Genomic DNA, 22,738 nt, shown 5'->3' with positions numbered 1-22,738 from the left:
TTTGCGCCAGAGCCAGACCATCCGGTGATTGCTCCATATCTATCATTCTATTAAAATAATTGGTCAGGGTCGGGGCAATGCTCTCTCCTAATATTTTATAGAATTCTATTCTTAGCCCATCCAGGCCTGGTGCTTTTTGCCGTTTCCCTTGTGCTATCCCCAGCAACACTTCCTCCACCTCAATCGGCTTGTTCAGTTTGTCTCTGTCCTGTTGACTGAGGGATGGCAAGCTTAAATTATCTAAATACATAGACTCTGGTAGTCCTTGGTCTTCTGGTTTCGCGTAGAGTTTACCATAAAATGCGGCGAAAGTTTGGCAGATTTGCTCCGTCTTACTCTCTATCTTTCCCTTTTCTCCCCATATTTGGAGTATTTGCCTTTTACTGCCCCGTGGGTTAGCCAGTCTAGCCATCAGGCGCCCTGCCTTATTGCCGAATCTATGTAACTGATACTTATAGTACAACTGGGATTTAGATGGCCGCTGATGTAGTAGCACGTTGAGTGCTGTCTGTGTTTCTAAGAATTTGCTGCGGTGGGCGTCTGTTTGTCTCTGTCCATATGCTTTCTGGGCTTGACAAACTAATGCACTCAAACGCAAAATTTCCCTGTTTCGGGCTTTCTTCACATGGTGATAATAACTAATTATTTCACCACGGAGTACTGCCTTTGCTGCATCCCAAAACAAAACCAGGTCTCCTATATGTTGTGTGTTCAGGGTCATATAATATTCCCATCATTCCTTTAATTTCTCTCTGAATGTCCCATCGTTAAACAACTCTAGTGGAAACTGCCAAGAGCCATCCTTAGATCCCGTATCTCCCATGTTCCACTCTATATATACCCATGCATGGTCTGATATCGTGTAAGGCCCTATATTTACTTCTTTTATCCCTCCAAACATGGCTTCTGATGTGAGTATGTAGTCTATTCTAGCTTGAGATGTATGCGCCCGTGCATGGTGGGTATAATCCCGCTCACCAGGATGTAGGACTCTCCATATATCTACTAAGTCCAACATCTGTCCCAGTCGCTTCAGGCCCTTATTGGACGCCGTGTTATCACTTCTCTGCCCCTTGGAGCTGTCTATTGAGGGATCCCACACCGTGTTAAAATCTCCTCCTACTAGTGTGTAAGTCTTGGAGTGCTGGAGAAGGTGGGCTATTACTTGATTGTAAAATTGCTTATCATATTGGTTGGGTGCATACAAGTTACAAATTAGGATCGTTTGACCCGCCATCTCCACCTCCACCAACAGATATCTGCCCTTTGGATCTCCTTTAAGAAGTCGGACTGCCGCTGCCACCTCTTTTCTAATTAACACCGCCACCCCTCCTTTCTTCCCCTGTGCTCCTGCCGAAATACATTCCTCCACCCACTACGTCTTTAACTTAGTGTGTTCTTCTTGGCTAAGGTGCGTTTCTTGCAGCAAAGCGATGTCTATTTTATGTCTCTGCAAGTGCTGCAATATTTTTGTTCTTTTAATCGGTGAGCTGATGCCTCCCACATTCCAGGTGACACATCTAACCATAATCCGCAGATGAATTGTATCGTGTCTGCCTCTCTACAAAACCAATTTTTCCTCCCAGAAGGGCATCCCAGCCTATGCCCCTCCATTCCTGCCATCGCTCATTATTCAGCTCTTGCCCTCGATCCCCTCTTTTCCCCAGTACATTGGTTGACCGTCTACCCCCCTCTAATTCCCTCCTTTCCCCCTCATTTGCCTGTTCCCTCCCTCTTCCCATCTCATATCCCATTCCCCCAGACTTGTGTCCCTCAATAGGGAACCAATCACTTTTGAAGCCTCTAGTCCTCCCCCCCTGCATTGGTCAGAACATTAACATCATAACCCTGTATAACAGTTCTTTACATTTACCATCATTAAAATAGTACCTTTTAGAAAAGGAAAAGAAAGATGAAAGAAAAAGAAAAAATGGGGAACCCCCTATACGACCTCTCATTACATTAACCAAGACTCGTTTAGTATGTTTTGAAAGACCCCTTATTTGCACTTCATCCATACAAGTATTGCTTTTGCTTTCAGCCATTCACTCCTCCAGACCCAACCCCAACTATATCTCCCTCTATTATCCCCAGCAACTACAAACAGATGAAGGAAAAATAGAAAAAATAACATGTCTTAAACAATTCTTCTCTCACGTCTGGAGATGCTGCACTTGCTTCTTCTCCAGGTCTTCTCTTTCTAACTAGAGTTTGCAGCGTCCAAGTCCCTCAAACTTGGAGATCTAAACTGACATTTAACTTCCCCAAACAGTACTTGCATGTGCTGATCAGTTTCTGTTTAAGATGGGGAAGCAGTGCTGGTTCCGGTCACCTCTCCCTTCTCCAGCCGCTGTAGGAATTCCTTCGCCTCCTCCACCGACTCGTAGGAATGGGTTTCCCCCGTTGTGGGTGACTCTCAATCGCGCTGGATATAATAGCGCGAAGCAGACCTTCAAGTTAAATAATTGGGAGCAGATTGAGGAAAAGGAACGTCTTTTCTCTGCTACACCCACCGAGTAGTCTTGAAAGCAAAGAATCCTCTTCTGCTTGTACTACAGGGTGTTCTCGTTCCTCGCGGCTTGCAGGATCATCTGTTTGTGGGCGAAATTTAACACCTTCAAGATTATAACTCGTGGTTTAGTAGCTTGATCTCGACGTACGCCTAGTCGATGGGCTCGTTCCACTCTTAGGGGTCCGATGGTGTCCGGAAATTTTACTCTCGCATTGAGCCAGCGCTCTAAAATCCCCACCAGATCTCTGCCTCCGATGGCCTCGGGAAACCCCACCAATCGTAAATTGTTTCTTCGGGACCGGTTTTCAAGGTCCTCAATTTTTTGTTCCATCGCTTCTATTTGTTCCCGGAGTTGTTTCTGTCCGACTTCCACTTCTGTGACCCGATCTTCCACTTCACTTGTTCGGGTCTGGAACGCCACACATTCCCGCGTCAAGTCCTCCATGCGGGTTTGTAATTTCTCTAATTTAGAGTCTATGGGTGATAGTCTTCTTTCCAGAAGCTCTTCCAGTACCATGGTCATTTCAGCCGTTATTTCAGCGACCCACGTGGATGAGACCGAGGAGCCAATCATGCTGGGTGAGGCCGCCATCTTTGGATCCGCTGATTTCTGTCGCAAGCGTTCCTTGGCGTTTGCTTTTGTTGTCATTTCTATACCCGGCTCCCGCAAACTATTGCCAGGCCTTCAATCTCCCTTCCGATGCTGTTTAGATTCGTTTTTTAGGGTTTTAAATGGCCCGAATCTTAAGGGGGGCGAAGATCGAGGTCGGAGAGCGCTTTACATGCGTCCTCTCTCCAGCATGGCGTCACGTGATCTCCACAGATAGCTTTTAAAGCTGACATATTCCAATTAATAAATTCTGAATAAAATACTTTTTTCTACCTTTGTTGTCTGAGCATTTAGTTACTCTATTCGCTTTGGTCCCATTGTCTTCTGTTTTATGCAGTGTCTTCTTTCCATTTGATATTTTTTCCCTCACCATGTCCACCATCCTCCTGTGTCCTTATGCGTCCTTTCTACCACCTGCAGCCCTGTCCCTATCCTTCCTCCAGTTTCAGCATCTGCCCTCAAAATGTTCCAATCCAGCCCTTAAATTCAGCAGTTTCCCATCTGTCTTTGTCTTGCCTTGGCCTGCATTTCCCTCTCTTTTTTTCCCTATCCCCTGCTGTGATCAGTATTGCCCCTCTGTGTCACTAAGTCCCCTCCCCATCCAGTGGTGCACCTTTGTGTCCTTATCCCTTTCCCTCCATATCTCACATCTCTTGTTTCCCTGTCACTCTCCTCTCTCTTCCCTTCTTCCCCCACCCTGGGGCCAGGATGTCTCCCTCTTTCATTCCACTCCCCTCCCCCACAGTTCAGTATGTCTCCTTCCTAGGTCTCCAGGGTCTTTTCCCCCTTTCCTTACCTAGTCAGTCAGCCAATCAGTCTTTCCCTTGCTCCCACCCTCCAAGCTGATCCAGCATTTATGTATCCCTCTGCCTCTCCCTCCAGCACCTCTTCCTGTCCATCTCTCCCTCTCCCCTTCCAGCAGAGCTGGACTTAGTTCTTCCTCCCTTTCGCCTGCATTTTCTCGCTTTATCTCTCCTCCCCCCCCCCCCCCCCCCCCCGTGGTTCCAGAGTCTCTCCCTCCGACCCTCCTACTCCCCGTGGTCTGATGGTGCTTGCTAAGCTGCCTCAATCGCTGCTGGCAAGGGCACTGCAGCATTGAAAGATGCTGCCTCGATCTTCCGTGTGATGTGTTCTGTCTTCTCTTATGCAATTTCCTGTTCCGCGTGGGCAGGACACGTCACAAGGAAGATCGAGGCACAGAGGCAGCTCCTTTCAATCGCTCCTGTGCCTCTCCAGCAGCGATTGAGATAGGTTAGCAAGCACCGTCAGACCGCGGGGAGCTGGAGGGAGGAAAATTGGCAATAGGTAGATGGAGGTCATTCTTGCCGTTGGGGAGGCGGGACGGGGTGGCCGTGGCTGGAGCCGCGTCATAGGTTATGCACTGCTGCTGCATGCTGGTCCTCTCTCTGACGCACACTCTTCATGCTAGAGGGGGTGGGACTAAGGCCGGCGGCAGAGAGAGAGGAGGAGCTTTTCAGCCTTGCAACGCGCAGGATGAGTGCAAGGCTCCGCGGAAGAACTGGTGCACACTGCTTTTCCATGGACAAGAATTTATCCCGATGATGCAGATAAAAGTAGCACTCGTTTGGGCCCCCCCAAAAAAACTACGCCCATGCACAGAAAGCTTCAGGGAAGGAGGAAGCAGAAAGAAATATTGCAACGAGGCGCATAGGCGCCATTTTTTCAAATTAGCTGTTTAGGGGAGCGACCACTCCCCCTGCGCCCCACCTAGCTACACTTCTGATAAGAAGTAAGGAAATCTAAGGTGTGGCCTTGCTCATGGGTTAGACCTATCCCATGATTAGTGAGTTCAGTTGATCTCAAGAATGATTTGAAGTTATGAAAATTGTTGACTCCGTCATTCTCTAGGTATACGTTTAGATCTCCCAGGTCGACTATTCTGGGAAATTGGGCCATTGCAGATGAAATGACCTCCAATATGGTAGATTCGGACTTGGACCAAGCTCCTTGTGGACGATAAATCAGAAAAGAGCCATCTGATTAGCTACTTTGGAATGGTCGTGGAGTTTACATAGCACGTATTCCAGCTCTGGGAACATCCCTGTGGAAACTAAGGATATGCGCAGAAAGCTTTTATATACGAGTGCTAGGCCTCCTCCTTTTTTATTAAGTCTTGGAGAATGGAGGATGTTGTATCCAGTTGGGTATAGCCAGTGGTGTGCTGTAGCCAGCTCGCAAGAGCCGGTTGTTAAATTCAGGCAGGGCTCCCTGCTATTGCCTTTATGCATGGCCACAATCTGTTTGCCTCTCCTCCCCCAAGCCACAGGGCCCCAGCACATACCTGAAGCCACCCTAGTGGTCTAATGGATTCTTCAGAGCATGAAAAATCCCCCATCTTTCCTGCCAACTGCCAGCGCTGACCTTCTTGCTGCAGCATCATTTTTAAAAAATGGCTGCCCAGACTTATAAGTACATACATAAGTACATAAGTAGTGCCATACTGGGAAAGACCAAAGGTCCATCTAGCCCAGCATCCTGTCACCGACAGTGGCCAATCCAGGTCAAGGGCACCTGGCACGCTCCCCAAACGTAAAAACATTTCAGACAAGTTATACCTAAAAATGCGGAATTTTTCCAAGTCCATTTAATAGCGGTCTATGGACTTGTCCTTTAGGAATCTATCTAACCCCTTTTTAAACTCCGTCAAGCTAACCGCCCGTACCACGTTCTCCGGCAACGAATTCCAGAGTCTAATTACACGTTGGGTGAAGAAAAATTTTCTCCGATTCGTTTTAAATTTACCACACTGTAGCTTCAACTCATGCCCTCTAGTCCTAGTATTTTTGGATAGCGTGAACAGTCGCTTCACATCCACCCGATCCATTCCACTCATTATTTTATACACTTCTATCATATCTCCCCTCAGCCGTCTCTTCTCCAAGCTGAAAAGCCCTAGCCTTCTCAGCCTCTCTTCATAGGAAGTCTTGCAAGGCCGCAGTTGTAAGTCTCGGCAGCCATTTTAAAGAAGCAGCAGCAGCAGCAACAGGGTCAGCGCTGGCACCGGGCAGGAAAGACTGGGGATCTTTTCTGCCCCAAAGAATCCACTAGACCACCAGAGTGGCTTCAGGTATGTGCCAGGAGGGCACCCTGCGGCTCGGGGAGGAGGTCTGGAATAGGTAGGTAGGTGGGGGAGGATACTACGCAGCCGGATCCCTGTGCACTCAAGCTGCTGTATCCACGTTGTCTTTCTTTATTGTTGGTGGAATTTTTACTTAATCTCACTTAGATTTTGTATATTTAGTGCTGGAAAAGTACCAGTTGGCAACAGCTGTGACTGATTATAAGTCATACACATGTGCAAACAATGAAACCATTCACGGGGTTAATAGGGCATAGATCAAGGGGTCAGAACGTCTGAGAACCAGGAAAGAAAATAGCTGACATTCGCAGATGTGGCAATGATTGATTGATTCAAGAAATTAGACACAGAAACTAGTATATAAGATGTATATAAGAAACTGAAAAGCAAGCAAAGCCTCACTTTTATCTTGATTTGTATTCTTCTAAGTATTCACTTTGCTTCCTGTATAATGTTCTTATACAGCCTCGGCCCAAGGGAGGGTCGTTGAAATAAATCTTTTTCTCTACTATGTGTTTGTGAATTGTTTACAAAGAAAGTCAGATCTAACAATTTTCAAATATGCTGGCTTGTGCATACCGATTGTACACAGAGGAAGTATAATAAGTTGAATAGTAATTTGTTATAAATCATAATCAGTGTGTTATTTGGAGGGGCTGGTTAAAGGAACACCCTAGTACTATTATAATTTTATATTAATGCAGAGATTTTTTTTTCCTCTGGTAAAGGGCCACTAAACAGATATCATGTTATACGAATCAGGTGCTCAACATTCAGAGTTTCTATCTAGTTACTTATGTATATAATGACCTTACTAGGCCCTGTCAAATACTGGTTCAGAGGCCTGAAGCTGTCAGCCTGACCTAAAAATCATGCCCTCTGTGTAACCCAGAGGCTCACGAGCTCATGTGACAAGGCTTGCTGACAGGCTTGCAGAAAAGATAATATGAAGCAGCTTTCCATGCAAGGTGTTTACTAAAGAATGTAGTTTAGGGGCTTTTTCTGTTATCAGAGCTGGAACATAGATAAATGATTGCTGGTGAAATGGAACATGCTGCTTAGCATGATGTTGCTTTAGCTTTGTCTGATAATCACGATCAAGGTGGTCGAAACTAATGATTATCTACAGTGTGGTCAAAACTAATGCTAACAAACTGCTAGAGCTGTATAATTTTAGAAGAGTATAAAAGGTGATAAATGACAGGACAAAATTAGAGAACTACTCAGAGATAGCACCCATATTGGCAGCTTTGTTGTAACTCTCTCATGAGAAAAGAAACAAGTCTGTATTCTTGCTTGGTAAGTGATCAAGGGAATATTTTCTCATCTCTGCGTGGCTTTCAGAACCCGGAAGCGGGCCATGGGGGCTGCATTAGTGGCGTCTATTCCAATAATATAGGTGCGATTAATTTCCTTATACACTCCTTTAAATGTAAGGATCACTGGATTACATTTCCCTAACTCACAGGTAGCGCGTTTAACAAATGGCTCATGCAGTTTGATCTGGTTTCTTAGGGCATAGTTCCATGTCATGAGCGAAAAGTCAGGCCAAGCAGGTGTTCCAGTATACCACCATATTTCTATATCCCATTTGTTACAAGGGTGATTGAACCAATTTGGGTACATACTCGGGTAAGTGCACAGGTACACAGCGAATGCCGAATAATGCCTTTGCCATATCAAATTCCCACAGTGGGCAACGCAATGAAGATACATACCTGTAGCAGGTATTCTCTGAGGACAGCAGGCTGAATATTGTCACTGATGGGTCGTCGTCCGCGACGGCCCAGGAGACTGGCAACCATTGCAAAGCAAAAACAAAGAGTCTTCTGGAACGCTGCGTCGCACATGTGCAAACGGCTTCCCACCCGCGACGCGAGCGTGCCCTACTCAGTTGAGTAAAAAGCAAAATAGAGAACTGGAACAACTCCAAAGGGGAGGAGGGAGGGTTTGTGAGAATATTCAGCCTGCTGTCCTCAGAGAATACCTGCTACAGGTATGTATCTTCATTTTCTCACGGAGGACAAGCAGGCTGAATATTCTCACTGATGGAGTATCCCTAGCCCCCAGGCTCACTGAAAACAATGAAAATTGGTCAATTGGGCCTCGCAACGGCGAGGACATAACATAGATTGACCTAAAAAGAAACACAACTAAGTGAGAGTTCAGCCTGGAACAGAACAGAAATGAGCCTAGGAGGGTGGAGTTGGATTCTAAACCCCGAACAGATTCTGCAGCACCGACTGCCCAAACCGACTGTCGTGTCGGGTATTCTGCTGAAGGCAGTAGTGAGAAGTGAATGTGTGGACTGACGACCACGTTGCAGCCTTGCAAATCTCTTCAATGGAGGTTGACTTCAAGTAAGCTACTGATGCAGCCATAGCTCTAACATTATGAGTCATGACATGGCCCTCCAGTCAGCCCAGCTTGGGCGTAAGTGAAGGAAATGCAATCTGTAGCCAATTAGAGATGGTGCGTTTTCCGATGGTGACCCCCACCCTTTGGGATTAAAAGAAACAAACAGCTGAGTGGACTATCTATAGGGCTTTGCCCACTCCACGTAAAAGGCCAATGCTCTCTTACAGTCCAAGGTGTGCAACTTGTCTTCACCAGGGCGGGTATGAGGACGGGGAAAAAATGTTGTCAAGACAATTGACTGGTTCAGATGGAACTCCGACACCACCTTCGGCAAGAACTTAGGGTGAGTACGGAGGACTACTCTATTATGATGAAACTTTATATAAGGTGCATGCACTACCAGGGCTTGGAGCTCACTGACTCTACGAACCGAAGTAACAGCCACCAAGAAAATGACCTTCCAGATCAAGTACTTCAGATGGCAGGAATTCAGTGGCTCAAAAGGAGCTTTCATCAGCTGGGTGAGAACGACGTTGAGATCCCAGGACACTGGTGGAGGTTTGACTGGGGGCTTTGACAAAAGCAAACCTCTCATGAAATGAACTACTAAAGGCTGTCCAGAGATAGGCTGACCTTCTACACATTGATGATAAGCACTAATTGTACTAAGGTGAACCCTTACGGAGTTGGTCTTGAGACCAGACTCTGATAAGTGCAGAAGGTATTCAAGCAGGGTCCCTGTAGGACAAGAAAAGGGATCTAGGGCCTTGCTGTCACACCAGACAGCAAACCTCCTCCATTTGAAAGAGTAACACTTTTTCGTGGAATCTTTCCTGGAAGCAAGCAAGACTCGGGAGACACCCTCTGAAAGACCCAGGGAGGCAACTTCTAAGCTCTCAACATCCAGGCCACGAGAGCCAGAGACTAGAGCTTGGGATGTAGAAGCGACCCCTTGTTCTGGGTGATGAGGGTCGGAAAACATTCCAATCTCCACGGTTCTTTGGAGGACAACTCTAGAAGAAGAGGGAACCATATCTGACGGGGCCAAAAAGGCGCAATCAGAATCATGGTTCCATGGTCCTTCTTGAGTTTCAGCAAAGTCTTTCCTACTAGAGGTATGGGAGGATACGCATACAGAAGGCCTGTCTCCCAATGAAGGAGAAAGGTATCCGACGCTAGTCTGTCATGGGCCTGAAGTCTGGAACAGAATTGAGGGACTTTGTGATTGATATGAGTGGCAAAAAGATCCACCGAGGGGGTGCCCCACTCTCGGAAGATCTTGTGGACAACATTCATGTTCAGAGACTACTCGTGAGGTTGTATGATCCTGCTCAACCTGTCGGCCAGAGTGTCTTTTACGCCTGCCAGATACGTGGCCTGGAGAAGCATGCCATGATGGTGCGCCCAAAGCCACATCTTCATGGCTTCCTGACACAGAGGGCAAGATCCGGTGCCCCCCTGCTTGCTGGTGTAATACATTGCAACCTGATTGTCTGTCTGAATTAAAATGATTTGATTGGATAGTTGATCTCTGAAAGCCTTGAGAGCATTCCAGATCACTTGTAATTTCAGGAGGTTGATCTGAAGATCCTTTTCCTGAAAGGACCAAGCTCTTTGAGTGCGAAGTCCATCTACATGGGCTCCCCACCCTAGGAGGGATGCATCCGTCACAGCACTTTCTGCAGCTGAGGAATTTGGAATGGACGTCCGAAGGTCAGATTGGATCGAATGGTCCACCACTGAAGGGATCTGCAAAACTCGGTGGAGAGATGGAGTACATCCTCTAGATCCCCTGTGGCCTGGCACCACTGGGAAGTTAGGGTCCACTGAGCTGATCTCATATGTAGACATGCCATGGGAGTCACATGAACTGTGGAAGCCATGTGCCCTAAAAGTCTCAACATCTGCCGAGCTGTGATCCGTTGAGACGCTCGAGCCAAGGACACTAGGGCCAGGAGATTGTCTGCCCTTGCCTGGGGGAGATAAGCTCGAGACGTCCGTGTGTCCAACAGAGCGCCAATGAACTCCAATTTCTGTACCGGGACAAGGTGGGACTTGGAATAATTGATTACAAACCCTGCATGGACTATAGAGCCCCTGCCTCCGGGGTGCTCTTCACCAGGCAAGCGTCGAGATAAGGAAACACATGCACTCCCAGTCTGCGTAGCGATGCTGCAACAACTGCCACTTTCTGAAGACTCTGGGCGCAGATGCAAGGCAAAAGGGCAGCACACAGTACTGAAAGTGCCGAGTTCCCAACCGAAATCAAAGATACTTCCTGTGAGCTGGGAGTATCGAGATGTGAGTATAGGCATCCTTTAAGTCCAGAGAGCATAGCCAATCGTTTTCCTGAATCATTGGGAAGAAGGGTGCCCAGAGAAACCATCCTGAACTTTTCTCGGACTAGGAATTTGTTCAGGGCCCTTAGGTCTACACACCAATATTCCCCCTCATTTTCTATAGGGCACAATTTTTTGTAAATAAGCAGTGGGGCAATCCCACTTCCTTCCCCACAAGCTGTTTTACTGTAGTGCCACAACGTACTGCTGCCACCAGCCCATCAAGGACCCATGCTGTTTCTTTCTCCTTTGCTCTTCCATATTTTTTCTGTTCCTTGCCATCTGTTATTTTTATCTAGCTTTTCTCATACTACTACTACTTAACATTTCTAGAGCGCTACTAGGGTTACGCAGCGCTGTACAAATTAACAAATTAACAAATCAGGATGGTCCCTGCTCAAGAGAGCTTACAATCTAAAGGACAAAATGTCAAGTTGGGGCAGTTACAGATTCCTGGGAAGAGGTGTAGTGATTAGGTGCCGAAGGCGACATTGAAGAGGTGGGTTTTGAGCAACGATTTGAAGATGGGTAGGGAGGGGGCCTGACGTATGGGCTCGGGGAGTTTGTTCCAAGCATGGGGTGAGGCGAGGTAGAAGGGGCGAAGCCTAGAGTTGGCGGTGGTGGAGAAGGGTACTGAAAGGAGGGATTTGTCTTGAGAGCGGAGGTTACGGGTAGGGACATAAGGGGAGATGAGGGTGGAGAGGTAAGGAGGGGCTGCAGATCGAGTGCATTTGTAGGTGAGTAGAAGAAGCTTGAACTGTATGCGGTATCTGATTGGAAGCCAGTGAAGAGACTTGAGGAGAGGGGTGATATGAGTATGTCGGTTAAGGCGGAAGATAAGACGTGCGGCAGAGTTCTGGATGGACTGAAGGGGGGATAGATGGCTAAGTGGGAGGCCGGTGAAGAGTAGGTTGCAGTAGTCAAGGCGAGAGGTAATGAGAGAGTGCATGAGGATTCGGGTGGTGTGCTCGGAGAGGAAGGGGCGAATTTTGCTAATGTTATAGAGGAAGAAGCGACAGGTCTTGGCTATCTGCTGGATATGCGCAGAGAAGGAGAGGGAGGAGTCGAAGATGACACCGAGGTTGCGGGCAGATGAGACGGGGACGATGAGGGTGTTATCAACTGAGATAGAGAGTGAAGGGAGAGGAGAAGTGGGTTTGGGTGGGAAAACAATAAGTTCAGTCTTGGCCATGTTTAGTTTCAAGTGGCGGTTGGACATCCAGGCAGCAATTTCGGATAAGCAGGCCAGTACTTTGGCCTGGGTTTCCGCAGTGATTTCTGGTGTGGAGAGATAAAGCTGGGTGTCGTCGGCATAAAGATGATAGTGGAAACCATGAGAGGAGATCAGGGAGCCTAAGGAAGAGGTGTAGATTGAAAAAAGAAGGGGCCCAAGGACAGATCCCTGAGGAACTCCAACAGAGAGCGGGATAGGGGAGGAGGATGAACCATGGGAGTGTACTCTGAAGGTACGATGGGAGAGATAAGAGGAGAACCAGGAGAGGACAGAGCCCTGGAACCCAAAGGAGGACAGTGTGTCAAGAAGTAGGTTGTGATTGACAGTGTCAAAAGCGGCAGATAGGTCGAGGAGGATGAGGATTGAGTAGTGACCTTTGGATTTGGCGAGGAACAGGTCATTACAGACTTTAGAGAGTGCTGTTTCTGTCGAGTGTAGGGGGCGAAAGCCGGATTGAAGCGGATCGAGGATAGCATGAGAGGAGAGAAAATCAATGCAGCGGCTGTGAATGGCGCGTTCAAGTATCTTGGAGAGGAAGGGTAGGAGGGAAATGGGGCGGTAGTTGGAGGGACAGGTAGGGTCAAGTGATGGTTTTTTGAGGAGTGGTGTGACCACAGCATGCTTGAAGGTGTCCGGGACAGTTGCAGTGGAGAGAGAGAGGTTGAGGATATGGCAGATGGTGGGGGTGATAGTAGGAGTGATGGTATTAAGTAGGTTGGTGGGGATGGGGTCAGAGGAACAGGTGGTGGATTTCGAGGAGGAGAGGAGATGGGCGGTTTCCTCTTCGGTGATGGCAGGAAAAGAGGAGGAGGAGGCTTGGGTAGGTTGGTTGAGAGAGTGGGTTATCGGATGAAGAGGAGGAGAAGGTTTAGTGGTGAATTCGAGGTTGATCTTCTGGACCTTGTCACGGAAGTAGTCGGCCAGAGATTGAGGAGAGAGTGAGGGGGGAGTGGGAGCGGAGGGCACTTTGAGGAGGGAGTTGAGGCTGGCGAAGAGACGACGAGGGTTAAAGCTGAGGGAATTAGTCAATTTGGTGTAATAGTCCTGTTTAGCGATGAAAAGGGAGGATTGGAAGGAGGATAGCATGAATTTGAAGTGAATGAAGTCAGTATGGGCGCGAGATTTCCTCCAGAGGCGTTCAGCCGAACGGGCACAGGAGCGAAGGTATCGGGTGCAAGGGGTCAGCCAGGGCTGGGGATTGGTACGCCTTGTGGGACGGGAGATGGACGGTGCAAGGGTATCTAGAGCAGAGGAGAGAGTGGCATTGTAAATGGAGACGGCTTTGTCAACAGATTTGGAAGACATGATGAAAGGGAGGAGAGGGGAGATACTAGAGGATAAGGTGGGGGGTCAACAGCCTGGAGGTTTCTGGACGTAGTAGTTAGTGTGGGGCGAGATTGAGGGGGAGGGTGCTGGAGTGTGAATGTGATTAGGTGATGGTCAGAGAGAGGAAGAGCTGAAACGCAGAAAGTGGGGGGTGAGCTAGTAGAAGAGAGGACGAGATCAAGACAGTGGCCAGATTTATGAGTAGGGGTGGTGGGGCTCAGTTGGAGGTTGAAGGAGGAGGTAAAAGCGAGGAACTGAGAAACATATGAGTCGGATGGGTTATCAGTGTGAATGTTGAAGTCCCCAAGAATGAGGGATGGGGATGAGGGCTCGAGAAAAACAGTGAGCCAGGCATCGAAGTTGGTGAGGAAGGAAGGGAGGGACTTATCAGGGGGGCGGTAAATGACTGCAACTCTGAGTGGTAGTGGGTGGAATAGACGGATGGAGTGAACCTCAAAGGATGAGAAGCAGTGAGACTGAGGTAGGTGGAGAGGTTGAAAACTGCAAGAGGGCGAAAGTAGTAGCCCGACGACGCCACCGTGGCCAACTGGGCGGGGCGAATGGGAGAAAAGATAACCTCCCTGGCATAGGGCTGCGATTGAGGCAGTGTTGTCAGGGGTGAGCCAGGTTTCAGTTAGGGCGAGCAGTTGAAGGGAATGGCAGATGAAGAGATCGTGGGTGAAGGGAAGTTTGTTGCAGATCGATTGGGCGTTCCAGAGGGCGCACGAGAAGGGGAGGGAGGAGGGGGGGAGGAGGGGAATAGAGATGAGATTGGAGCTATCGCGGGAGCGTTTGCATAGATGAGATGAGGACGAGGACAGGTGGGGGGGACCTGGGTTGGGATTGATGTCTCCCGCGGATAACAGGAGAAGGAGCAAGAGAGTGCGGAGAAGGGTGGGAGAGGAAGGGCGAAGAAGGCGACGAAGACGGGATGCGCTTAGGAGGAAAGGGGAAGGGTTCATGGCAGGAAGGAGGTGTTAAAGCTTGAGAGCCAAGAAGGAGGAGGAAGACAGTAGGGATGGTGAGGTGGGTAGGAAGGGTAATGCAGTAGTGAAGAAGACGGGGGAGGACAGGGATGGGTAGTGAGATCATGAGGTAGATAGCGGTGGGAGGGGGAAAAGATTAGGGAGGGACAGGGCAAGGAATAGGATGTGAATGGGGGCCATGAGTAGCGGCTGAGGTGTTCACAGGGCAGGTAGGTGAGCTGGGAAACAGGCAGGTGAGGTGATCAGTCGGGCAGGGGAGTGATGAACTGGTAGGAAGGTGGGTAGGGCAGGCAGTCAGGAGCAGGCTAGATCAGGTAGTTTGGATCAGCTGGTAGGAAGGTGGGCAGGGCAGGCAGTCAGGAGCAGGCTAGATCAGGTAGTTTGGATCAGGCTGAATCAGGCAGTATGGGGCAAGCTGGCTGGGGCAGACGGACTGGAACAGGCTGAGATAGGCAGTCTGGAGCAGGCTGGATCAGGTAGTCTGGAGCAGGCTGAATCAGATGTACCGGAGCAAGCAGGGAGAAGCTGGTTCAGGCAGGCTGGGGCAGGTGTATTGGAACAAGCACGGAGAGCTGGTTCAGGCGGATTGGTGCACGGTGGAGTAGATGTACTGGAGCGGGCAGGCTGGAGCAGGTGTACCGGAGCAGGTAGGCTGGAGCAGATGGGCTGGAAAAAGCAAGGAGAAGCTGGACAGGCGGACTGGAACACAGGAGCAGGCAGGGGAAGCTGGATCGGCGGACTGGAACAAGCTGGGATCATGCAGACTGGAACGAGCATAGAGCAGGCGGAGCAAGCGGACTAGAGCACGCTAGAGCATTTGGACTGGTACAAGCAGGTTGGAGCAGACGGATTGAAACAGGCTGGGAAGGACGGACTGGATAAAGCTGGGTTGGTTAGTTCTCATATCTTTCAGTTCTCTAACCCCTCCACTATTTTCCTCTCTTCTAGCTTTTCTCATTCCTTTTGTCTCCCATCCCACAATTCCCACCCCTTCCACCTCCTTTCCCTATTCCTCCTTATGCCTGTATTCTCCTCATCATTTACCACCAACAGTTCTAACAATTCTCTCTTCAGTGTCTGTCCTATTGTTTCTTCACCCCTGTAAATATGGGACCCCGGACCACATGCTGGACATGACCTGGGGCCATATAGGAAGCTGAATAATAGCTTGGTTATCTGTGTGGAGCTAGGCCTCATTAGGTCAAAGGGACAAATGAAAAAGTCTTGCAATTGTCATTTACAGAAAATACTGTTATGATTTACTGGAACAGCTCTAGTGACAGTTGTTCTGTTAATAGAACCATGTGACATGAGAAAAGGAAACGGTGTCAGTTGAAGGCAGTTTTAATAAGGAACTGAAATATGAATTTATGAGAATGGGTTATAAACTCTGCACAGTTTTAGGGGAATATGGAAGTAGACAAACAGATAAACAGAACCTGTGGTTTTAGGATGAAAATGAGAATGACACTGAATAATCAGAAATAAGGTGATTTACTGTAAATTGTTAAATTAAGTGCATTGAAAACATAGAAACTGAGAACTAATAAATAGAAATACAGATGATCGAAAGAAGAAGTTTTAAAAGCAACTTTGGAGAAGAAAGAAAAGGCGGGCTTAACTACGTAATCATAATAGGCTTTAATTTAAGAAGGAATATATAAAAGTAACAGATGTCAGCTTTAGAAAACAGAGATGTATTACTGAGAATTCACGTCCATGAGAAAAAGCCTGAAGCCTGTTTACTCTGATTAGACTTGATTTGCAGTAGTCCTAATCTGAAATAACCATTGTATTCTTGATTGGTAAGTTGTTAATAAAAGATCTGCTTCTCATATTTTATTTAATTTATTTATTGCATTTGTATCCCACATTTTCCCACCTCTTTGCAGGCTCAATGTAGCTTACAATTACATCATGATTAGTGGATATTTTAGAAAATAGACATTTAGTATTGCATAAGGATCTTGGGTAACATGATAATGATAAAGCATGATAGTAGTATAATAAGCAAATATTGTAAGGCAATTCTGGATATATGTGTAGAAGTTCACATTTGTTGATCTTCCGAGTCTGTCTCTCCTTCTTTATAATAGACTGAAGACATTCTATGTACAGCAGTGGTGGACACTGTTATGTGCTTATATTACCAATGAAATTAATCTCGGCTTGCATACCATGAATTCATGGGCAAATACATTCCTGCTCAAACTCAATGCAGAAAAAACACACTGCCTCATCCTCTCATCTCGCTACAATTCAAACATTCCCATGAACCTAACCACCCCAGACTATACTCTCCCTATTTCAGAGAATTTGAAAATCCTCGGTGTCACAACTGACAGGAACCTTACATTTGAGAGCCAAATTAACTCTACAATTAAAAAAATGTTCCACTCAAAGTGGAAACTTAAACAAGAGAAACCATTCTTTCCAAGGGCAATATTCTTCAATTTGGTTCAATCGATGGTCCTAAGCCATGCAGACTACTGCAACGGAATCTATGCTGGATGCAAAGAAAACCTTATAAAAAAACTTCAGACAGCTCAAAACATGGCAGCCAGGCTTGTATTTGGAAGACTGCGATTCGATAGTGCCAAACCTCTTCGTGAAAAATTACATTGGCTACCAATCAAAGAACGTATTACTTTCAAAATTTGTACCTTGGTCCATAAAATTATATATGGTGATGCCCCAGGATATATGTCTAACCTCATCAACCTGCCAACTAGAAACTCAATCAGATCATCACGTTCTTATTTAAATCTCCGCTACCCTAATTGCAAAGGTCTCAAGTATAAATCAATTCATGGATCCAGCTTCTCATTTATAGGTACAAGACTCTGGAATGTTCTCCCAAAAACCATGAGATCTACGTACGACCACCTCAATTTCCGGAAATTACTAAAGACCTACCTGTTCGGAAGAGCATATCCTACTGACCAAACTTAATTACCTAAATCCAGCAACACAAAGATATCCAAACTTGTATTGAACTTTATGATTGTTATATAGCTTCACTCTCTATGATTCCCCGATGTGTCTGTTCATATCTATTTCATTGTAAATAACTTCACTCTATATTTGTTTCTTTACCGTAGGTGGCTATCACCTCATGGCACTATGTAAGCCACATTGAGCCTGCAAATAGGTGGGAAAATGTGGGGTACAAATGTAACAAATAAATATGTATTTATGGGTGAGGGAGAGCAGATAGACTGGAGTCCGTAATCAATACACCCCTCTTCCCCACCATTCACCTTCCTGTATCCTCTCCCCTTCTTCCTTCCCCAGGATACATCCCTTGCATCTTCTACTGCTTCCCCTTCTTCTTTCCCAGTATATGTTCCCTGCCTCTTCTACTGCTTCCTCTATAGCCTCTCTCCTTGTTTTCCCATCTGCTAGCATCTGTCTCCTGCTTCAAATCTCTAAAGAAAAAAACAAATATTTTTCCTCCTATATTAATACAAAAATATAAGAAATTTATTTATTGACCTTCAAATCACCACATTGGCAGAGTATTACTGTAAAGACATGGAATACAGCTTTCAATTTCCTAATATAGTTATAATTCCTCAGGTGACACCACAGTTAAATATTTCAGTCCCTCTTGCCATTTCACGGTTTTCTTGTTTTTATACACCTTTTCAAATCCTAAAATTGTGAAAGCAGTTTCTGCCAGGGATTATTTTTTACCTGTACATCTTTTGCATAGCACTTGCTGCTACTTGAGATAAATGTTGATTAGCAACAAGCTAAAACATTAAAGTAACTTGCCTCACTACCTCCAGAGATCCAAACTATGTTGAAGCACTGTGGCCCCATTTGCGTTGACAGAAGACAACCACGTCAAACTGCACCCCCCCCCCCCTTGCACACTAAATTTCTAAGTGTGGGGGAACGAGTGACTGTAAGCAGGGGAACCTGAAGCAATAGGCCCTGACCTCTAATCTCTACTGAGCTGGCTTGTACGAACAATGATGTGTATTATTACTTTTCAGAGTAGAACTTATAAAAAAGAACAACTAAACAGTATTGCTTTCATAATGGTTGCTATATAGTAGTTTGCTACTGGATTTAACTTATTTCTAGGATAAGCAGCATAAAATGTATTGTACTTTATTGGGATCTTGCCAGGTACTTGTGACCTGAATTAGCCAATGTTAGAAACAGGATGCTGGGCTCGATGGACCTTCGGTCTGTCCCAGTATGGCCATACTTATGTACTTTTCTCAGTAGCTCATGGCAAGTTACATTTAGGTATAGTACAGTGGTGGAAATAAGTATTTGATCCCTTGCTGATTTTGTAAGTTTGCCCACTGACAAAGACATGAGCAGCCCATAATTGAAGGGTAGGTTATTGGTAACAGTGAGAGATAGCACATCACAAATTAAATCCGGAAAATCACATTGTGGAAAGTATATGAATTTATTTGCATTCTGCAGAGGGAAATAAGTATTTGATCCCCCACCAACCAGTAAGAGATCTGGCCCCTACAGACCAGGTAGATGCTCCAAATCAACTCGTTACCTGCATGACAGACAGCTGTCGGCAATGGTCACCTGTATGAAAGACACCTGTCCACAGACTCAGTGAATCAGTCAGACTCTAACCTCTACAAAATGGCCAAGAGCAAGGAGCTGTCTAAGGATGTCAGGGACAAGATCATACACCTGCACAAGGCTGGAATGGGCTACAAAACCATCAGTAAGACGCTGGGCGAGAAGGAGACAACTGTTGGTGCCATAGTAAGAAAATGGAAGAAGTACAAAATGACTGTCAATCGACAAAGATCTGGGGCTCCACGCAAAATCTCACCTCGTGGGGTATCCTTGATCATGAGGAAGGTTAGAAATCAGCCTACAACTACAAGGGGGGAACTTGTCAATGATCTCAAGGCAGCTGGGACCACTGTCACCACGAAAACCATTGGTAACACATTACGACATAACGGATTGCAATCCTGCAGTGCCCGCAAGGTCCCCCTGCTCCGGAAGGCACATGTGACGGCCCGTCTGAAGTTTGCCAGTGAACACCTGGATGATGCCGAGAGTGATTGGGAGAAGGTGCTGTGGTCAGATGAGACAAAAATTGAGCTCTTTGGCATGAACTCAACTCGCCGTGTTTGGAGGAAGAGAAATGCTGCCTATGACCCAAAGAACACCGTCCCCACTGTCAAGCATGGAGGTGGAAATGTTATGTTTTGGGGGTGTTTCTCTGCTAAGGGCACAGGACTACTTCACTGCATCAATGGGAGAATGGATGGGGCCATGTACCGTACAATTCTGAGTGACAACCTCCTTCCCTCCGCCAGGGCCTTAAAAATGGGTCGTGGCTGGGTCTTCCAGCATGACAATGACCCAAAACATACAGCCAAGGCAACAAAGGAGTGGCTCAGGAAGAAGCACATTAGGGTCATGGAGTGGCCTAGCCAGTCACCAGACCTTAATCCCATTGAAAACTTATGGAGGGAGCTGAAGCTGCGAGTTGCCAAGCGACAGCCCAGAACTCTTAATGATTTAGAGATGATCTGCAAAGAGGAGTGGACCAAAATTCCTCCTGACATGTGTGCAAACCTCATCATCAACTACAGAAGACGTCTGACCGCTGTGCTTGCCAACAAGGGTTTTGCCACCAAGTATTAGGTCTTGTTTGCCAGAGGGATTAAATACTTATTTCCCTCTGCAGAATGCAAATAAATTCATATACTTTCCACAATGTGATTTTCCGGATTTAATTTGTGATGTGCTATCTCTCACTGTTACCAATAACCTACCCTTCAATTATGGGCTGCTCATGTCTTTGTCAGTGGGCAAACTTACAAAATCAGCAAGGGATCAAATACTTATTTCCACCACTGTAGGTATTGGGACTTACAGTCTAAGTTTGTGCCTGAGGCAATTGAGGGTTAAGTTACTTATCCAAGATCACAGAGAGCAGCAGGTCAAGAACCACTGCTTCTCCAAACATTAGGCTACTCCTCCACAAGAATGTACTCAAATTTCTCCTGAGAAAGGTAACAATGGGAATAGAAGTTTCCTCTTTTAAGGTAAGAAAGATGGCAGCTACAACTAGGATGAAGCTCTAATGAGAATTCAGCTGATGACCCCTGCTTTAAACATAGCCTGGTTGCTATATGTACAGCCTTCTAGTGGTAGAACCAGCACAATCAATACCTGCTACATTAGTATAGTAGCATTCCTTGGTTTCAATGTAAAATACATTCCTTTCAAATCTTAATGGTGACATCTAATGGTTATATTATCAAACTTTGCTTTTTTTTTTTAACCAATGGAATATTTGGGAACTGCAGAGTAGTTTTCTGCTGTGTGGTTGGTTGGGAGGGAGGGAGAATGAAGGGTAAGGAAGTTATACTGGCAGTAGGGAAAGTGTAGGTGCTGTTACTGAGATCACACAAACACACAGAATTCCACACATGCAAAGAGGTTGGAAAGAATCAATGCACCGAGTTCCTTCACATATTTTCCTCACTAGTAAAACATGCTTTTAAATCTTAAACGCTGGTTCTTCTCTATTTTAGCTTTCTTAACTTTATCCACGTTCACTGTAATATACAAATTCCCTGAAATCTCTTATTTGTTTTCACTAGTTTTGACTACAGTGGAAGTTCCATGGAGCAGAAATTGCCTTTTAAACGTGTGTACTGCACAGCATATATCTAGTAGCCCCCCCCCCCCCCCCAAAAAAAAAATGCCTGAAGCTGTTTGCATACACTCACCCCAGGAATTTCCAATAGACTAGAAACGAGAAGGGGCAGCTTCAGAGCAGCCACGCTCCCAGTGACACCCACTAGGACATGGAAGCTTTTCAGTGGTTTTGAAGGGCTATGCGAACTACCCACAGTGGCCAGTGACTCCCGTGTAGGCACGCCTCCACCCTGTCTTGCAACTTCTGCCTCCATCCTACACTCTTCCAGCATTCACATCTTTAAAAGAAAGAAAACAGATGTCAGAGCAATGCACTGGATGAGAGGAAACCCCCTAATCCTTGGTCCAACCAGTTTTCCGCTCACTGTCCAAGAAATACTATCACACGCATGGCTGGCCTGACACTCTGACCACCACAAATCCTGTCATCTCCTTCTCCTCCCTCCCTCGTCCTGCCTTTAAACTAACTTGTCTTTGAGGTCTGGTACTGGAAGCCAAACAGAGACGCCGGCGCGTTCCGCCTCCTCTAACGTTACTTCCTGTGTTTTTGACAGCGCGGACGCAGCGAGCTCAGCAAAAGCAGGAATCCTGATGCTACGATCATTACACCTCCTTGGTTGCAGCAAAGTGGTAGGGCGTCGGTGGTCAAGCGTCAGCCTTTTCTGGTTTGCCTCTCACCGTGCTTGGAAACGTTGATACCAAGGAGGTTTAATGACAGGAGATGGCATGAGCTTGTCTGGCCCATTAGCTGATCTCAAGCCAGTGAGCGGAGCTTGCCGCCATATTGGTTATCCAAAACAACTTGTGATGGTTATATTGTTTTCTTATGATGACTGATATTTCTACTCAAATCCCCGGGATCTTCCGGATCTGTTAAGTACTACCTTAAGAATAGAGTGCTTCTTTGTTTTGAGGGCCACCTCTGCTTACAGTATACCGCGATCAGCAGCAATAACCCAGTGCTACCTTCTCTATTCCTCTCCTTCCGGGTTCTCCGTGGTCGAAGTTTAAAGAGTGGAAGTGAGCCTATCTAGTCCACTGTAAGCAAGGAAGTTAATTTGGTTAATCGCTGTTTCCCCTTCCTCACGCAGCCGTCATTGCCATACACTCAAAACAAAGCAAGCAAACCTATGAGCTGCTGCATCCACATTGTCGTTCTTTATTGTTGGTCCATCTGTAACAAGTCTAAAGCTGTTCCAGTTGGATAGGCAGTACCTTAAAAGGTGGAGGAGAAAAGAAATAACAATTAAATATCACTAAAACAGCATCAAAAATTATTGGTAGAAACAGCAATTATAAACTCTGTAGTTTGTGCTCATTTTTCTTTACTGTTCTTCTATACAATACAAATAGCCACATTTCAGTGAGGATATCCTGTTTCCTGATGGGTTCATCTTAACTGTTGCAATCTGCCTTGGGAATCCTGGTGTTATAACATAGTAACATAGTGTGCCGAAGGAATGGATCCTCAGGAGCTTAGTCAAGATCGGGAGGCAGGGCTGGTGGTTGGGAGGCGGGGATAGTGCTGGGCAGACTTATACAGTCTGTGCCAGAGCCGGTGGTGGGCAGCGGGACTGGTGGTTGGGAGGTGAGGATAGTGCTGG

General features: G+C 46.5%; 1 protein-coding gene across 7 annotated transcripts in view; it reads right to left on the bottom strand.

The window, feature by feature from the left end:
- Positions 1–22,123, bottom strand: part of PPCDC (phosphopantothenoylcysteine decarboxylase) — a 97,177-nt gene extending 75,054 nt beyond the window's left edge. For 4 of the 7 annotated variants that reach the window (XM_030186670.1, XM_030186641.1, XM_030186666.1 and 1 more), the window contains exons 1-2: positions 21,500–21,584; positions 21,206–21,412 (exon numbers count right to left, since the gene is read on the bottom strand). In XM_030186670.1, the coding sequence (XP_030042530.1) occupies positions 21,206–21,406 (201 nt within the window). In that variant the 5' untranslated portion in view covers positions 21,407–21,412; positions 21,500–21,584. The other 3 variants (XM_030186662.1, XM_030186654.1, XM_030186648.1) reach the window with 3 other exon arrangements.
- Between the last annotated feature and the right edge of the window lie 615 nt (positions 22,124–22,738).

Source organism: Microcaecilia unicolor, chromosome 1, assembly GCF_901765095.1.
Source record: "Microcaecilia unicolor chromosome 1, aMicUni1.1, whole genome shotgun sequence".
In the NCBI taxonomy this organism is placed as follows: Eukaryota; Metazoa; Chordata; class Amphibia; order Gymnophiona; family Siphonopidae; genus Microcaecilia; species Microcaecilia unicolor.
This window is presented reverse-complemented; position numbering and strand designations above follow the sequence as displayed.